Source organism: Leptinotarsa decemlineata, unplaced genomic scaffold, assembly GCF_025532065.1.
Source record: "Leptinotarsa decemlineata unplaced genomic scaffold, Ldec_3_MD MMD2_P_RNA_scaffold_6, whole genome shotgun sequence".
Lineage (NCBI taxonomy): Eukaryota > Metazoa > Arthropoda > Insecta > Coleoptera > Chrysomelidae > Leptinotarsa > Leptinotarsa decemlineata.
Window position 1 is genome coordinate 10,634,321 of NW_027412533.1, and position 15,482 is coordinate 10,649,802.

General features: G+C 34.3%; 1 protein-coding gene across 2 annotated transcripts in view; it reads right to left on the reverse strand.

The window, feature by feature from the left end:
• LOC111515974 (myogenesis-regulating glycosidase) overlaps positions 1 to 15,482 on the reverse strand; it is a 55,411-nt gene that overhangs the window by 3,559 nt on the left and 36,370 nt on the right. The window contains exon 11 of one of the 2 annotated variants that reach the window (XM_074169941.1): positions 3,414 to 3,633. The exons of the other annotated variant lie outside the window; for it this stretch is intronic. Within the exon in view, the coding sequence (XP_074026042.1) occupies positions 3,452 to 3,633 (182 nt within the window). The 3' untranslated portion in view covers positions 3,414 to 3,451. Of the gene's footprint in view, positions 1 to 3,413; positions 3,634 to 15,482 lie in introns of those variants that run through there. 2 annotated transcript variants of the gene reach the window in all.

The following is a 15,482-nucleotide window of genomic DNA, read 5'->3' on the forward strand; positions in this document are numbered from 1 at the left end:
AAGTTTGCCTCGAGTGATTGTTTCGACTTATATGCCATTCTTTCTCAAAGGATGTATTAGGTTGTATCAAAAGTTTTATTCATTCGGATTACATGTGTTTTTGTAACTTCATATCTGAATAAATATTTATTCTACTGTGTCGTAGTATATACTGATTGATAGAGGATTTGGCACTCTATACATTTGGCCAATTTTGCTCAACAAATTTAAATTGAACCAAAGCGCTGCAGAAACACACTAAAAAAATGAATCAGGCATTTAGCAATGAGAGTGTTTATGAATGCATTGTTCGTCGTTGTTTTGCGAAATTTTGTTGCGTGGGATGGCAGATGAACTGGGCGTCAGCTCCCATGCGGTTTTTGATGGTTTAAAATGCATTGGAAAGGTCAAAAAGCTCGAAAAGTTGGTGCCCCCCGATTTAAACAACCGACAGAAACTGTCACGTTTCGTGGTCTGCTCTTTTTTGCTTTTGCGCAACCAAAAAACCCTTTTTTTGCATCGGATCGTCACGTGTGATGAAAAGTGAACCCTCTACGATAACAAGAGACGTTCAGGGCAGTGGCTGGAAAACAATGAGCCACCCAGGCACTCCTTAAAGGCAAAAACTCACCAAAAAAGACCATAGTTTGTTGTATGGTGGTCAACGTCTGATTCACTATAACTTTCTGCAACCGGGCCAAACCATCTTATTGTGAGGGAATCGACAAAATGTACCGAAAATTGCATCAGCAGCAGCAGCAGGCACTGGTCAACAGAAGAGGTCTGATCCTGCTCCACGACAACGCCCGTCCGCACGTTTTATAAATCACCTGCTCCACGACAACGCCCGTCCAAAAATTGAACAATTTGAGCGTCGAAGTTCTGCCTCACCCACCATACTCCCCAGACCTCTCGCCAACTGACTATCATCTTTTCAAGCACTTTGATAACTTTCTCACCGGTAAAACCTTCACCAATCGAGACCAAACAAAAACCGCCTTCGTCGACTTCATCGGATCCTGATCAAAAAAATTTTGTGCTGATGGAGTTGTTCGTTGACAAAAGTGCACTGTTTCAAATATTGCTTATTTCGATCAAATTGGTTAGTAGGAATACAATTTAAAGTAGACTCATGAAAAAGGACAAAACTTTTGACACACCTAATAAAACATTCGACACTTACCGTTTCCTGCTGTCAGTTGATATAAATAGCAAAAAATACAACACTTCCAGTTCACTCGAACTACTAACTATTATTCTTTTGTTCCATTTTTATGTCAGGTTACAATGTATAATTTGAATAAAATCAAAACAAAACGTGGAAATTATTGATGTATTCAGTTTTGATGAATTGTGATAAGTATTTCAAATAACTTGATTTTGGAAAGTACATTGAACTATTACAATATCAGTCGCAAAATTCATTATAGTCAATTCCAGTATCTTTCCAGATCCAGTATCTTTCAGATATTTTTGCTTCTCTAACTAGTCAGGACCAAACATCTCAATTTTTGAGAACAAATGACTGTATTCATTTCAGTAAGCCTTATTTGATGATTACTGATGATTTTTTTGACTCCTAGCTTCAGAGTTGATAGTAATATTGAGATATATGATTGATAAGATATTCAATATTTGAAAGAACAATTTTAGAAATTCCAGTATCAGAGAACAAATGTAGTTCATTTTGCTAATCGAAAGTTGTTTCGGATATTTTTTTTCTGGTTTTACAGACATTATGTATGATAAATACTTATTTGAAAAGGTTGTTCAATTGATGTTTTTGAATTTGGATTTTCTGTTTGAATATTCTCCATTCTTTATACCGAGTGTCACAACAGTGCAATTTGCTCGATATATCGATAATGCTGATGAATGTATACATGTATAGAAAAGGCAAACCTTTTAGTTCACTGCGTAAACTAAAAATTTTTTTCACAGAGAAAAATATACTATTTATTAGTATCTATTCTTTGACATCTGTCGAGGGAGTTTAAAAATGAAACGAATAAACACACTGCAAGATATATTTGATTTTTTCAATTCTGAAGATGGATGCAGATTTTAGCCTCCGGAACGTTGAAATGAGTATTTATTCAATTACAAACTATTCAACAGTATAGTTTGTTTTTCTTTGTGAGAAATGCTCTGATTTTATTCAGTGAACTGAAAAGTTTGCCATTTCTACACCTGCATATAATTGTCAATTACAATTTTTATCTTTTTCAGATTATGAAAAACTCCCTTGAATGTCGATGAGAAACTCTGATTTCCTCCACACAAACTTACTTTCATTCAATAGCAAAAAATATTTTTCAAAGGAATATCTATTTAAATTTTTTACCATTGAAATGGTTCATTTTTTTCCTACACAATCCTATATAATTTTTTTCAAGCTACAATGCGCTAGTGCCAAATCATTAAGTTTTTCGAAAAAAAATAGTGAATGGTACAAGTTCTGAATGAATTACGTAACTGTAATTAGGTTGGATGAATATAAAATGATTTATGAATTGAATAACGTGATTTACAAACTGTCAATAGTAGAATAGATTAGGATAAGTTCAAGTTTTGTAACCTTCATAGAAACGAAGTTTTTGGCAAACAAACTGGGTTTTTTCTTTTGCGATGGGGCATTGTGATTTTCCATATTCGGAAAAGTATTCATACTCAACTCAATCAGAATATGTATAAAATGCGAATGTTTGACATAGGAAAAACTCAGTCATATTGAAAAAATTAATATGAAATGTATTTTGTTTTCGCCTTAAATGACTGACTCAGAATAAATTAATTTGTGTGCATGAAAATTGCTTGTAAATATTTCCATCTCAACTCTGCATTTTATGCATTCTGTTACTCTAACTTTTCGAACCTACATCCAGATCTCATCAGTGGTGCTAGGCTGAACCACTTAACTGTTCTGAAGCGGTCACGCCTAAAAGAAAAGTTCTCCCAAGTAGGTCAATTACAAACTCGAACTTCTATATCGACCGCCGAATGAGCTTTCACTGCAAGGCTTGTTATCTAACACCAGACAACTGTCCTTAAAAGGATTTGCCTGAAAGTATAGATAATGACATCTCGATCTACTAACTTATAGGCTTTTATTAGAAGAGTTGAGTGGTTCAGCTCAGTACCACTGATGAGACCTTGGTAGATTGAAATAGCACCGTCTGGTGTTGGATCACAAGCACATCTCTAATTGCCTCGCAGTGAAAGCTGCAGTGGAAGACAGAAGACGAATCTCGCTCGGCAGTTAATGTCGAAGATTGACTTTACAATTGACCGTCGTGGGGAGCCTCGTTCATCTTCGATATTCGAGGATTGAGTCTTCTGTTGATCCCGTCTTCGTACCTTTTCTCATCTATACCAAAACAGAAGAACACTTCGTTTATGTGATGGGTCTAGAGGATTGAAATAGCAGGAGGGAATTAACAAAATAGTGAATTCACTTTAATTGCATGACTATTTAAATTTTAATAAAATAGGGCAATATATCTATTGGAGCTGCATACTCAAAGGATATTGGTCCCTGGTACTCCGTATTATTATTTCCATCTCTCCAGCTACCCTTTGGTAAATATACTCTTCTTGATGTTGCTCCCTGCACAATTACTGGTGCAACTAGAATTTGTTCACCAACTAGGTATTCTGAAAAAGAGAGGTACATTCAAGGGGAGTACTTTATACGAGTCGACAAATTGAACTAAGCTTGTCAAACGCCAATCTCATCTTCTTCCTTTGTATTCTGAGAAAACGGCCATTTAAGAAGCATTGTGAGTTTTAGGTTGGTATTTCTATTTGATGTTTCTTCGTGAGTTCAAAGATTGAATTTTGAATTTAGATATTAGCATAATTACCAGGTTTAGAATTTAAATTGCGTGTTAGTGGAGAAGATACACTCTTTCGAAGTTCTACTCCTTTTTTATATGTAAGAAATGACAAACTTACAAAATAACTGTCAAGTGAAAATCTCAGTGTGAAGATTCATTTAAATACATTATAAAGGATTTTCATCAAGTATCGACCAAATTCATTTATTAGGGAGATGATTATTAACAAATACTAATAAGAATTTGTCGATAAATTGTGCTGATAAATCACAGTGCCAATCAATCACAGATATTTCTTCCATATAAAAACAACACACGTAGAAGAGAAGTCATTTCTGGCAAATATCATTTTAGGTGTCTCAAATTGAAAAGTACCCAACAGGTAAATATTTCATTCAATGGAAATAAAACGTAATAATTTTCAATTACAGCAAATGTATTATCTTCAGTCTAAATCAAGCATCTCATCGACCAGAAATGAAATACTCTACTCGAAACTCATTTCACCAACCAAGTTGGCGTATTCATGAGATGAGGAAAACTAATTTCTAACTCTAAAACTTTCAATTTATATTTAACGATACACATTAATGATATCGGGTAGAAAATTGTGGTAAAATTTCCCGAGAAAATACCTGCAAATTTTAACAAAGTCAATGATAAAAAGAAACACAATGGGTTGTTTGGAATGGACCCTTTGCCACTGTTCATAATTATCTTGCTACACTTTGCTATTTCTTGACATTCGAATGCATCCAAAAATTTAGTGTCATGTACCGATCTCATCAATTTCAGACAGTTTTCATTTATTCCGTGGACGTTCTCCAAGGTGTGTTGAACGATACTAGATTTTTCTGGTCTTCGAAATCGAATATGTGCTGCGTGTTCTTCGAAACTAGTTTAAATGGTTGGGTTAGTCTGACCGATATATTTTTGTAACAGACCTCACAGCTTATGCCATATAACCCCAACTTTTCATTTTCCAACATATTATCTTTGGGGTTATAGTTCAAGTAAACGATATAGTGCAACCTAACTTCCGACAGTTCTCCTTTAATGATATAGTTGAGGAGCTAACTAATTTTGTTATATATATATATATATATATATATATATATATATATATATATATATATATATATATATATATACAGTGTGACCCATTTTTAATGGAAACACCCCCCTAAAATTTGAAGTTGTAAACCGATTTTAATAATTTTTTTTTGAAATGTCAAGTACTAAAAGGTCTACCTTGGGACAAAATTTGAAATGTTTATTAAAGTTTCAGGGCATATTACGATATTTTTTCATTGTCGAAAATCGGGATTTCCTATTAGCGATTTTTCTATTGAAAAAATCACTACGCCACTAGATTCAGGTGTGACCAAAATTTCATGAAAAAATATTCATTATTAACAAAGCTATGACAACTCAAAAATTCGAAAACTCACACAGCTAACAGTCACAAAAAACACCCTATATCAACAGATATAGCCATGAGAATATTTTTTTATGATGTAATAAACTCACTTCAGGTTCATTTATAAGGAACGGAATGAAACGACTTCGTAGAAAAACTTCCTCTATTCAGAATAACTCAAATTGATCTACCTTGTTTCAATTACATGATCCTCGTCGTAATCCTTCCCTATCTCAATGTTACATAATGTTTTAATAACATAAGATCGGCATACATCGAAAAGAGCTGTCCTGGCACGTATTAGGTGTTCTAATTAGAATATTGTTTATTTCTCAATTTGTTATTGTTCCACATTATTTGCTATACCAGTACATCTCCCTCCGATGACGAAAAAAAAAATTTTAAACAATATTTTTTTTTCATTCAATAAACAATTTTGTCCTATTTTTGTGTATTTCTACCAGCTTATTATCTATTCTAACTACAACATTTGGATCTTTATCTTCTACTATAATATAAGGACCTTTGAAGATAGGATCATACTTATTTGAAGATGTGTTCCTTACTAATATCTTATCACCTATCCTAACATTAACAGGATTAATTTTAATATCTAGTTTTTGTTTTCGTAACGATTTTGATACCATTAAATTATTTCTCGCGTCATTCCAAGCTGTTTGCAATCTAAATTTTAACTGAATTGGGTAATCATCGAAATTATATACAGGGTCGACTTGTGTAGCAATGCTCGATGGTACTCGACTCATTTTGCCGAAAACCAATTCGTATGGACTATACCGAGTTTCCGTATGCACTGTATTATTATATGCAAAACACCAATATGGTATCCATGAGCTCCAGGTGTCTGGATGCTCTGATGCATGTATGCGTAAATAATCACCTAGATTTTTATGTGTGTTTTCCAATGCTCCAATGGTTTCGTGATGATACGCCGTTGAATTCAGCTGTTCGATTTTTAGCAGTTTGCACGACTCTTTGAAGGTCGACGCTAGAAATTCAGTGCCTCTGTCTGTCACAACTTGTTCTGGAATACCAAATCGTAAAATAAAATTTTCTACGAATGATTTCGCGACTGTTACTGCCTCTTTATTTTCTAATGGATACCCTTCTACGAATTTTGTTAACTCACATTGCAACGTCAAAATGTATCGGTTATTTTCCCTGTCTTGGTCTAAAGGGCCCACCAAGTCAAGAAAAACTTTCTGAAACGCTGAGGTAGCCGTTGTGGTTATTTTCATTGGTTGCCGATGCGGTCTTGAGTACTTATATCTCTGACAGTCATCACAACGTTTTACAAAATTTTCGATATCCTTTCGGAGACCAGACCAAAAGTAAAGTTTTCTAATATTGTTATACATGCGATTAATTCCAGCATGCCCTCCCGTTGGTAACATGTGGTAATCGTTCAAAATTAATTGCTGGGTTTCCTTCCTAGTTATGTGTTGCTGAGCTTTTATTATATTTATTTTTATACCTGCCTTTCGAATTTCATTGGGAATTTCCAAAATGTTTTTTAATAACGATGCGCATCTATCTTCTTTTACTATAACTAATTCTGGAATTCCATATTCTTGGCAAATTTCCTTCAGGTCTCTCAACGATGCACCGAATGCAGTCGCTGATCGAGATTCATCCTGATTCATATAAATAGTATTTGCCTTTTCATCATATAATATATTCCCTTTTATTTTACACTCAGAACGTTTTTTTCTTTGAAACTCAACTTTCGACAAAGGATACAACTGAACAAATTCTTTAGGTGGTTTCAATAATTCTACGACACCAGGATGATCAGGCCTGTTATCGAAAGAGATATTGGACTTTTCCCGTGAATTGTTGCCCAATTTCTTCGTTTGTGCCCTTGTCACGACATTCATGACTTGACAGGAATTAACTGACATTTCTTTCAGTTCGTCGGAGTCAATTTTTATACGACTTAATGCATCAGCCGTTACATTATCTTTTCCTTTAACATAACTTATTGTAAAATCATATTCTTCTAGTGTTAACCTAAATTTCGTTAGTCTACTTGAAGGATTCGTCATACCGAAAAGATATAATAATGGTTTATGGTCTGTAAGGATAATGAACTTTTTCCCGTAAAGATAAGGACGAAATTTTTTCACACTCCAACAAATAGCAAGTAATTCTTTCTCTATCACACAATAGTTGACTTCAGCTTTATTCAGCGATCTGCTGGCGAACGCCACCGGCTTATCATCTGAATTTGACAGAACTGCTCCGATAGCCAAATTTGAGGCATCGGTACGTAATTTAAAAACGTTTGATTCCGAAAAATCAGGATATGCGAGAATTGGTGGTTGTACCAGCGCCTGCTTTAGCGTTTCGAATGCTTTTTGACATTCTTCGCTCCAAGCGAATACTACACCCTTTTTTGACAATCTGTTAAGCGGTGCTGCGATATCCGCGAAATTCTGAATGAACTTCCTATAATAGTTCGCAAATGCTACAAACCGTTTAGTTTCATTCGAGTCTTTTGGAACCGGAAATTGCTGTATAACACGTATTTTTTCAAAATCTGGAGATATTCCTTCAGATGAAATCACGTGACCCAGATACAATATCTGTTTTTTCAAGAATTCGCATTTGTAAGGATTTAGTTTTAAATTGACCTGTCTCAATCGCTGCAAAGTTTTTACCAAATTCCGATTATGAACTTCCAAATTATTCCCGAAAACTATCAAATCGTCCAAATAAATGAAACATCTCTCATAATTTAACCCTGACATTGCTATGGTCATCGCTCGAGAGAAAGCACTTGGACTCAGTTTCAACCCCATCGGTAATCTCGTCATTTGATACTGACCTTTATCGGTTGTGAAACTTGTGTAAGCTCTAGATGTTGCATCCAATTCAACCTGATAATAGCCCTGAGATAAGTCAAGATGTGAGAAGTACATCGCTCCGGAGAGTGAGTCTAAAATTTCATCTATGCAAGGTAATGGAAATTTGTCATCCTCAATGCGTTTATTCAACAGACGGTAATCGATAACTATCCTCCATTGTTTATTACCCTTACTATCCTCTTTTTTCGGTACTATTAACAATGGTGCCGACCATTCGGACCTTGTTTCCTCTATAATTCCTTCTGACAGCATGTTGTCAATTTGTTTATTTATTTCCGCTTTCTGCGAATGCGGTAACCGGTATGGTTTTACGTATACCGGAATGGCATCCTTTTTTAAATGTATGGTCTGTTTACAGACATTTGTCACCGTCAGTGGGTCATTTTCAAAGCGAAATACGTCCGCATATTTTGCACAGATTTTATCAATAGCTATTTTTTCCTGCTTATTAAGACCTTTGGTATTTATGGAGTTGAGTAACTTATCTATACGCTCAACTGAAAAGTGTGTGTTTCCAAAAGTATGAACATCAAATTCTGAAATATTTTCAGTTTTGGGCCTAAAATTTTTCAAGTGTACCTCTTTATCCGTAATATTCAGAATTTTAACAGGTATAATGTGGTTGTGAGGCTTTGCGATAATTCCCGCAGTATAAACACCTTCTGAAATTTCTTCTGGTATGATAATACAATCATCTGAGTTATGTACTTGCAAATATTTAATAATTTCGCACCTTGGTGGAATCGTTATATAATTTTCATACTTGGATTGCAGTGGAATCGACAGTTTCCGATTGTTTATATATATAGAGAATGTGCATAATTCGTAGTTTAATATTGCAGAGTGCTTGACAAAGAAATCTGACCCAATAACACCATTCATATCACTACCAAAGTCATTCACCACATGAAATTCGTGACCTATCTTAACGTCAGATAGTTCTAATGTAATATTAGCCGAGCCTTGCGTGAAGACAAAACCCGCTATGCCGTTTATTTTGATTCTATTTGTCGTATCAACAAACTGATTTTTATTTATACATGATGTAAAAATTACGCTTACCGAAGCACCCGTATCCAATAAAAATTTCAACTCACTTTTTCCGTTTTTCATACATACATAATTAAGACCATTCATACTTAAAACCTTATAATCACCTACATTCTCACTGACTCGACCGAAAAAACTGATTAGCTTGCGGGGAAGGGTTGTTTAATTCAGCATCCTGAGCGTTTTCCATAAAAAACCCTCTTCGAGATGGACTGAAAGTTTGGTTGTTGTGATTATTCCAACGCCCTCTAAAATTTCCGCGAAAATGTCCCTGGTTTCGACCCCTAAAATTATTTTTACTATGCAAACTACTTCCTCTGATCTTATTCGATTGTGAGTTATTGAATTGTCCGGTACTGAAATTTGGTCTTCCCCTATTATTCTGCTGAAATCCTCGACTCGTACGGTTGAAATTATTAAGTTTTGAGTTCCCTCGCATGTGAAACACCTGCGAAGAAGAGGTTGCACCTCCCGTACATTCCTCATCTACAGCTCCCGTTATAGCATCTTTCAAAGCGCTATAGTTCCTAGCTTTTATGACAGTTCCCAGATCGTGACTTCGCAGTCCGTTCGCGAAAGCATGAATTGCCAGTTTTTCGTTCGCAACTTTAAGAATTTTCATTGCCTCGACATTTCCATCGGCTTGCGCTATTGTCAAATCGACCAGTAATTCCTCGATTGATTTACCAAATTCATTCACTGATTTATGTTTTTGTTTTGCGTTATGTAATTCAACTGATAAACTTGCGGCAGAATGCTTTGTCAACAAGTGTGTTTTGATGTCTTTAATTAAATCAGTATTAGACGTATATGACGACTCTAATCTCATCTTTGCACTTTGTGACAATCTAGTTTTAAGGACATAGTTTGTTAGTGTTATTTTTCCATTATCGTCTAAAAGACTATCGTATAATTCAATGGCATCTATTAACTGTTTTACAGATTCCTCCGAATTGTCGGTTATAGGCAATAAGCTTGACGCTATTCTGAGATCAAATTTTTCACCCATTATTGTAAAACTTCTAGTAATTTCTGTAATATTAGCTAATCTAGTCTCTAAGGTATTTCGAATATCGACTAATAATTTGTTTGAAGATTCAACATATAACTTAACTTTTTGAATTATATCTGCATCTTTAGGGCCCGCATTGAATTTATTTTTCACTTCATTTAACTCTGATTCAATCCTATTTAATTCTTCAAACTTGCGATTTATAGCTTTTAGATCGACTCGCCTCTCTTTGCTATCTTTATTTAAATTCCTATTAAAAACTTTGAGTTCTTCAAACGAGTATCTAAATAAGTCTATGATGCTCATTTGCTACGCTAAAGACGAAAATAAATCGATATATTGATACACAAACTTATACTAAATAAATACGACCTTAAAATGTCTTTCCATGTGTCATCCAATTTCCACTCTACTTGTTGTTGGTTTTCACTTTGGAATGCGTGAACCACCCATGAAATTCGTTTTCTTCTCACTCCTTACGCCTATACCAACTCCTGACTCCTCGTTATCTCTCTTCTTATCTTCTTTTCTAATGATTTCTGGCACCTCTTTATTAGAAATGCGCCGAGTGCCAAAATGAAACAGGCGAAAGCTACTATGCCTAGTACTTCGGAAACGGAGAACCCATTGCTAGCTGAAACTCCACCACTGTTCCCGGCTTGGCTTATGATTACTTCTTCTTTACTCTCTGTGGATCCCATGTTGGAAGATGTCAAATGCAACTCGTCTCTATTTCTCAGTATCTACCCGTTAATAACATACGTGGTAATCCTGGAATCATCCTGGCATGATCGCCATGTAATAAACTCACTTCAGGTTCATTTATAAGGAACGGAATGAAACGACTTCGTAGAAAAACTTCCTCTATTCAGAATAACTCAAATTGATCTACCTTGTTTCAATTACATGATCCTCGTCGTAATCCTTCCCTATCTCAATGTTACATAATGTTTTAATAACATAAGATCGGCATACATCGAAAAGAGCTGTCCTGGCACGTATTAGGTGTTCTAATTAGAATATTGTTTATTTCTCAATTTGTTATTGTTCCACATTATTTGCTATACCAGTACAATGATTTCAACAATGAAGTGCCACCAGATGAAAAAAAAAGGCGTAAATATTTTTAATGAAAATAACGGAATTACATTCAAGTTTTCATGCAAATTAACTAAAACTAAGACCTAATATTTCAATTTAAATCTTAGTTGCCATGGAAATGATATTACAGTTTGACACTTGTGAAAGATTTAAGTGCACTATTGTCAACAATATTCACCTTAATTTGTGTCATGGCTGCAAGATTGAGCGTAAGAGAGAAAATTGAAATTGTACGCCTTTCGGGAGATGATGTTAGAAGTGTTAGAGAGGTTTGTAGAGTATTTAATGAGATACATCCAGATCGTCCTCGTATTAGCTGCGGTACGGTAAATAAAATAAATAAAATAGGTATTCAATGAAACTGGTGCAGTATCAAAAATGATGTTAAAAAGTAATCCTGTACAAAGACGAAACAGGAATGACAGGAATGATCAAATCATTTTAGATTATTTCGGAAATAATCCTAACGCCAGTATAAGGAATGCCACTTTATATTTGAATATTCCACGAGAAACTATTCGGAGATTTCTCAAGGCGAAGAATATTAAACCTTTCAAGCCAAAATTTTCACACACACTTCAAGAAGGCGGCGAAGCAAGACGCTTGGAATATTGTTTATGGGCCCAAGGGGAATATTTAAACAATAGAAATTTCCTAAAATATATTTTATATACCGACGAAGCCACTTTCACTACAAATGGAGTAGTGTAATCACAGAATTGTCGCTATTGGGCAGCGGATAATCCTAACTGGGTAATAAACTCTAAAAGCCAGTATTTCCAAAAAATCAACGTCTGGTGTGGATATTGAACGAACGAATTATTGGTCCTTTCTTTTTTGAGGAAAACATTAATCCGCAGAGGTTTCTAGAATTTTTAACACAGAGTTTTGGGATGCTATTCACGAGCTGCCAATCAATGAACGATCAAATTTAATTGTCCAGTTAGATGAGTGTTCAATTCATTATGCCAGAGCTGTGAGGCTTAACGAACATTTTCCAAACCGATGGATAGGCCGTGGTAGTCCGTTTATAGAGTGGCCAACCAGATCTCCAGACCTCACAGTTTTGGACTTTTTTCTCTGGGGACTTCTCACACAAAAGGTTTACAAAAACTGCTCAAGAGATAGAAATGAACTTCGTGCAAGAATTCGACAGGTATGTGCAGATATTAGCCCTCAAGAACTAATGAACGTAATCAGAAACATTCGTAAGCGCTACGACACATGTATCGAAATACGTGGTGAATTAGTAGAGGCTACTAGAATATGAGTTAGATTTAATTGTTGCACTGAATCGAAACATTTCAATAATTAGTTATTAGTTACGTTTATTAAAATTTTTTGCTTCATTGTTAGTTGAATTGTGTGAATGTAATTCCGTTATTTTCATTAAAAATATTTACGCTATTTGTTTTCTTTTCATCTGGCGGCACTTTATTGTTGAAATCATAAAAAAAAATATTCTCATGGCTATATCTGTTCAACTAAGAAAAAAATATCGTAGTATGCCCTGAAACTTTAATAAACATTCCAAATTTTGTCCCAAGGTAGACCTTTTAGTACTTGACATTTAAAAAAAAAATTATTAAAATCGATTTACAACTTCAAATTTTAGGGGGGTGTTTCCACCCCCTAGAAAGGTTAATGCAGTTAAGCTGCTGGAAAATAATTTTATATATATATATATGAAATACCCACTCAAAAATAACCTATTGTTATATAAGCCAGTCGTATATATATATATATATATATATATATATATATATATATATATATATATATATATATATATATATATATATATATATTTCAGCCCAATAGGCTGAAACAGCTGTATACCGGTGGCTCTTAAATTGAAATCAATATGGGAATGATCAAAAAGTACTAATCTATTTATCTTTTGATTTCCATGGAATTATTTTCCAGCAGCTTGACTGCATTAACCTTTCTCGATTATATATATATATATATATATATATATATATATATATATATATATATATATATATATATATATATATACATATACAATCGATTGCTTCAAAAACACTTCACTAACTTTATCGAAAGCTTCTGATAATTCCTCTTCCATATTCTCTGTTTCACTATCACTGTCGTCATTTAAACCAAATTTATTTTCACCATAAATATGGAAGTGTCCAATCTCCATATAGTATTTTTCAACTGAAATTACTTTTTTAATCCTTTTCTGCTCTTTAACTAGCTCTAGTACCTTCTTATCAAATTTGGGAAAATTATTGTTACGCCTGATGCTTTGTTTCAATTTTCCCCAAATCAACTCGATGGGATTGAAAACACAAAAATAAGTGGGAAGTCTCAGTATGGTGTGTCCATACTTTTCAGCAATACTCTCAAGGGCAATCACTTTTTCAAATGTTTTTGTCTGTACAACTTCAAGTAGTTGATTTTTTAAACAGTTATTTTCAAAATACAAATTGTTATTCATTAAAAAACTTTGTATCTCATCTTTCTTCGAATTTTTATTCGGTACTTTGATGAGCTGTCGCGAATGATAAGAAGTGTTGTCAAGAACTATTACACTACTCGCATCCAAATTTGGGATCCTCAAGTTTTTTTCCACATAATTTCAAAGAACCAAACTTGAGATGTAGATTCCTATATACATTGAAACATACTCTCTGTGTTTCAATATTAGAATGCATCCGAATCTTATTCACTGGTATCTCTTTTTCGCATTGTTTACCAGTGCTATTGGAATCACTACCCTGATGGAAAAAGTCTGCGTTGTTATCACACTCGCGTTTACTATTAGTACTTGTCCAAGCACGCCACATTTTAAACAGATAACACAAATTTTAAGTAATTATAACTATCAATATCGAATTTCAACACTCAAATCGCGATCAGTTCCTGAACTGAACATTGACAATACGGCGGCTCGCATTCTATTCGTCACCGTAACATGACTTCAAAATTTAATTTTATGACTCTTCAGCCAATCATAAAACTCGGTTAGTAAAAAACATCCAATACGAACCGTCAATTCTTCAGTCCACGTGGACTAGCTGGCAGCGGCTTTATCTCTTTGTACTGGTTTTTTTGGCCTTTGAGGGCGCCGATAGCTTTGAGTGTTCACAATAAAGATTACTTCAACTATACCTATTACATTTGTTGAAGTCAACAAGAAGTTTTAAAGGTCACGTTCAAGTTAAATTTTTTTTTAATATCTTGGTTCATACGGAAGTGCAACGAACTTTGAATCCATGTCTTTTCGAAAAATCGAATATTTACGAAGATTCCCACCAAATTTAGGTTTCCTAATTAACTTGTCAACAATATTTGAGAAATAACTATTGATATTAGCTATGTCCCTGATAGTATTTTTCCCCATATCGTACTTTACTTAAGGGGACCGTAACAAGCCTATCAACAGAAAAGTTTAGACCTGCCATTTTGTGTTTTATATAATGGTGAGAGCTTTAGATACAAATTCAGTTTTTTTGACCTGGTAGTCATCCCTAATAAAAGGTAAAATTGGAAACTCTGGCGAAGAATAAACGCCAGCGGTTCCAGTTTTACCTTTTATTACGGATGGCTACCAGGTCAGCGGAACTAAATTTGTATCATAAGTTCACTACTAAGATTAGGTTAGTAGGCGTAGATATTTGGTTTTTGAAAAAATGTCTTCGTCGTAAATCTGTTTTTCCAGGTTAATATTCCAGAAAACTCTTCCATTGCGGAGAAAGTATTGAACTTCGTCAGACGGAAATAAGACAAATGTTCATAGTAATTGAATCAAAATTCAATAAGAAAATTGCCCTTTTCAACAGAAAAAAGAGTTGAGAAAACGAACAAAAAATCGGCTAAAGAAACGAGCAGTTTCAAAGAAAGTTATCAACATTGTTGAGAATATTTCTAGTCAGTCTTTTGATAAGGAAAAACTTGATCTATTATATAAGGGTTTGAAATTTGGTTTGGGCCGAGCAGAGTCTTCGAAGATGTTATGGTCAGTGTTGAAAATTCAACTCAGCAGCAAAGATCATCGAAGATTGGAGACGAAAGATGTTTTCTATCTGAAAGCAGACAAAGGCAATACGGTTTTTATATTGGACAAGTCAGATTATTTTGAGATAATTGATAATATAATCGAGAATGGTCCTTTAATAAATTTCCTAGGAACCTATTGCCTAAAATGGTTTCAGAAGTGAAAAACA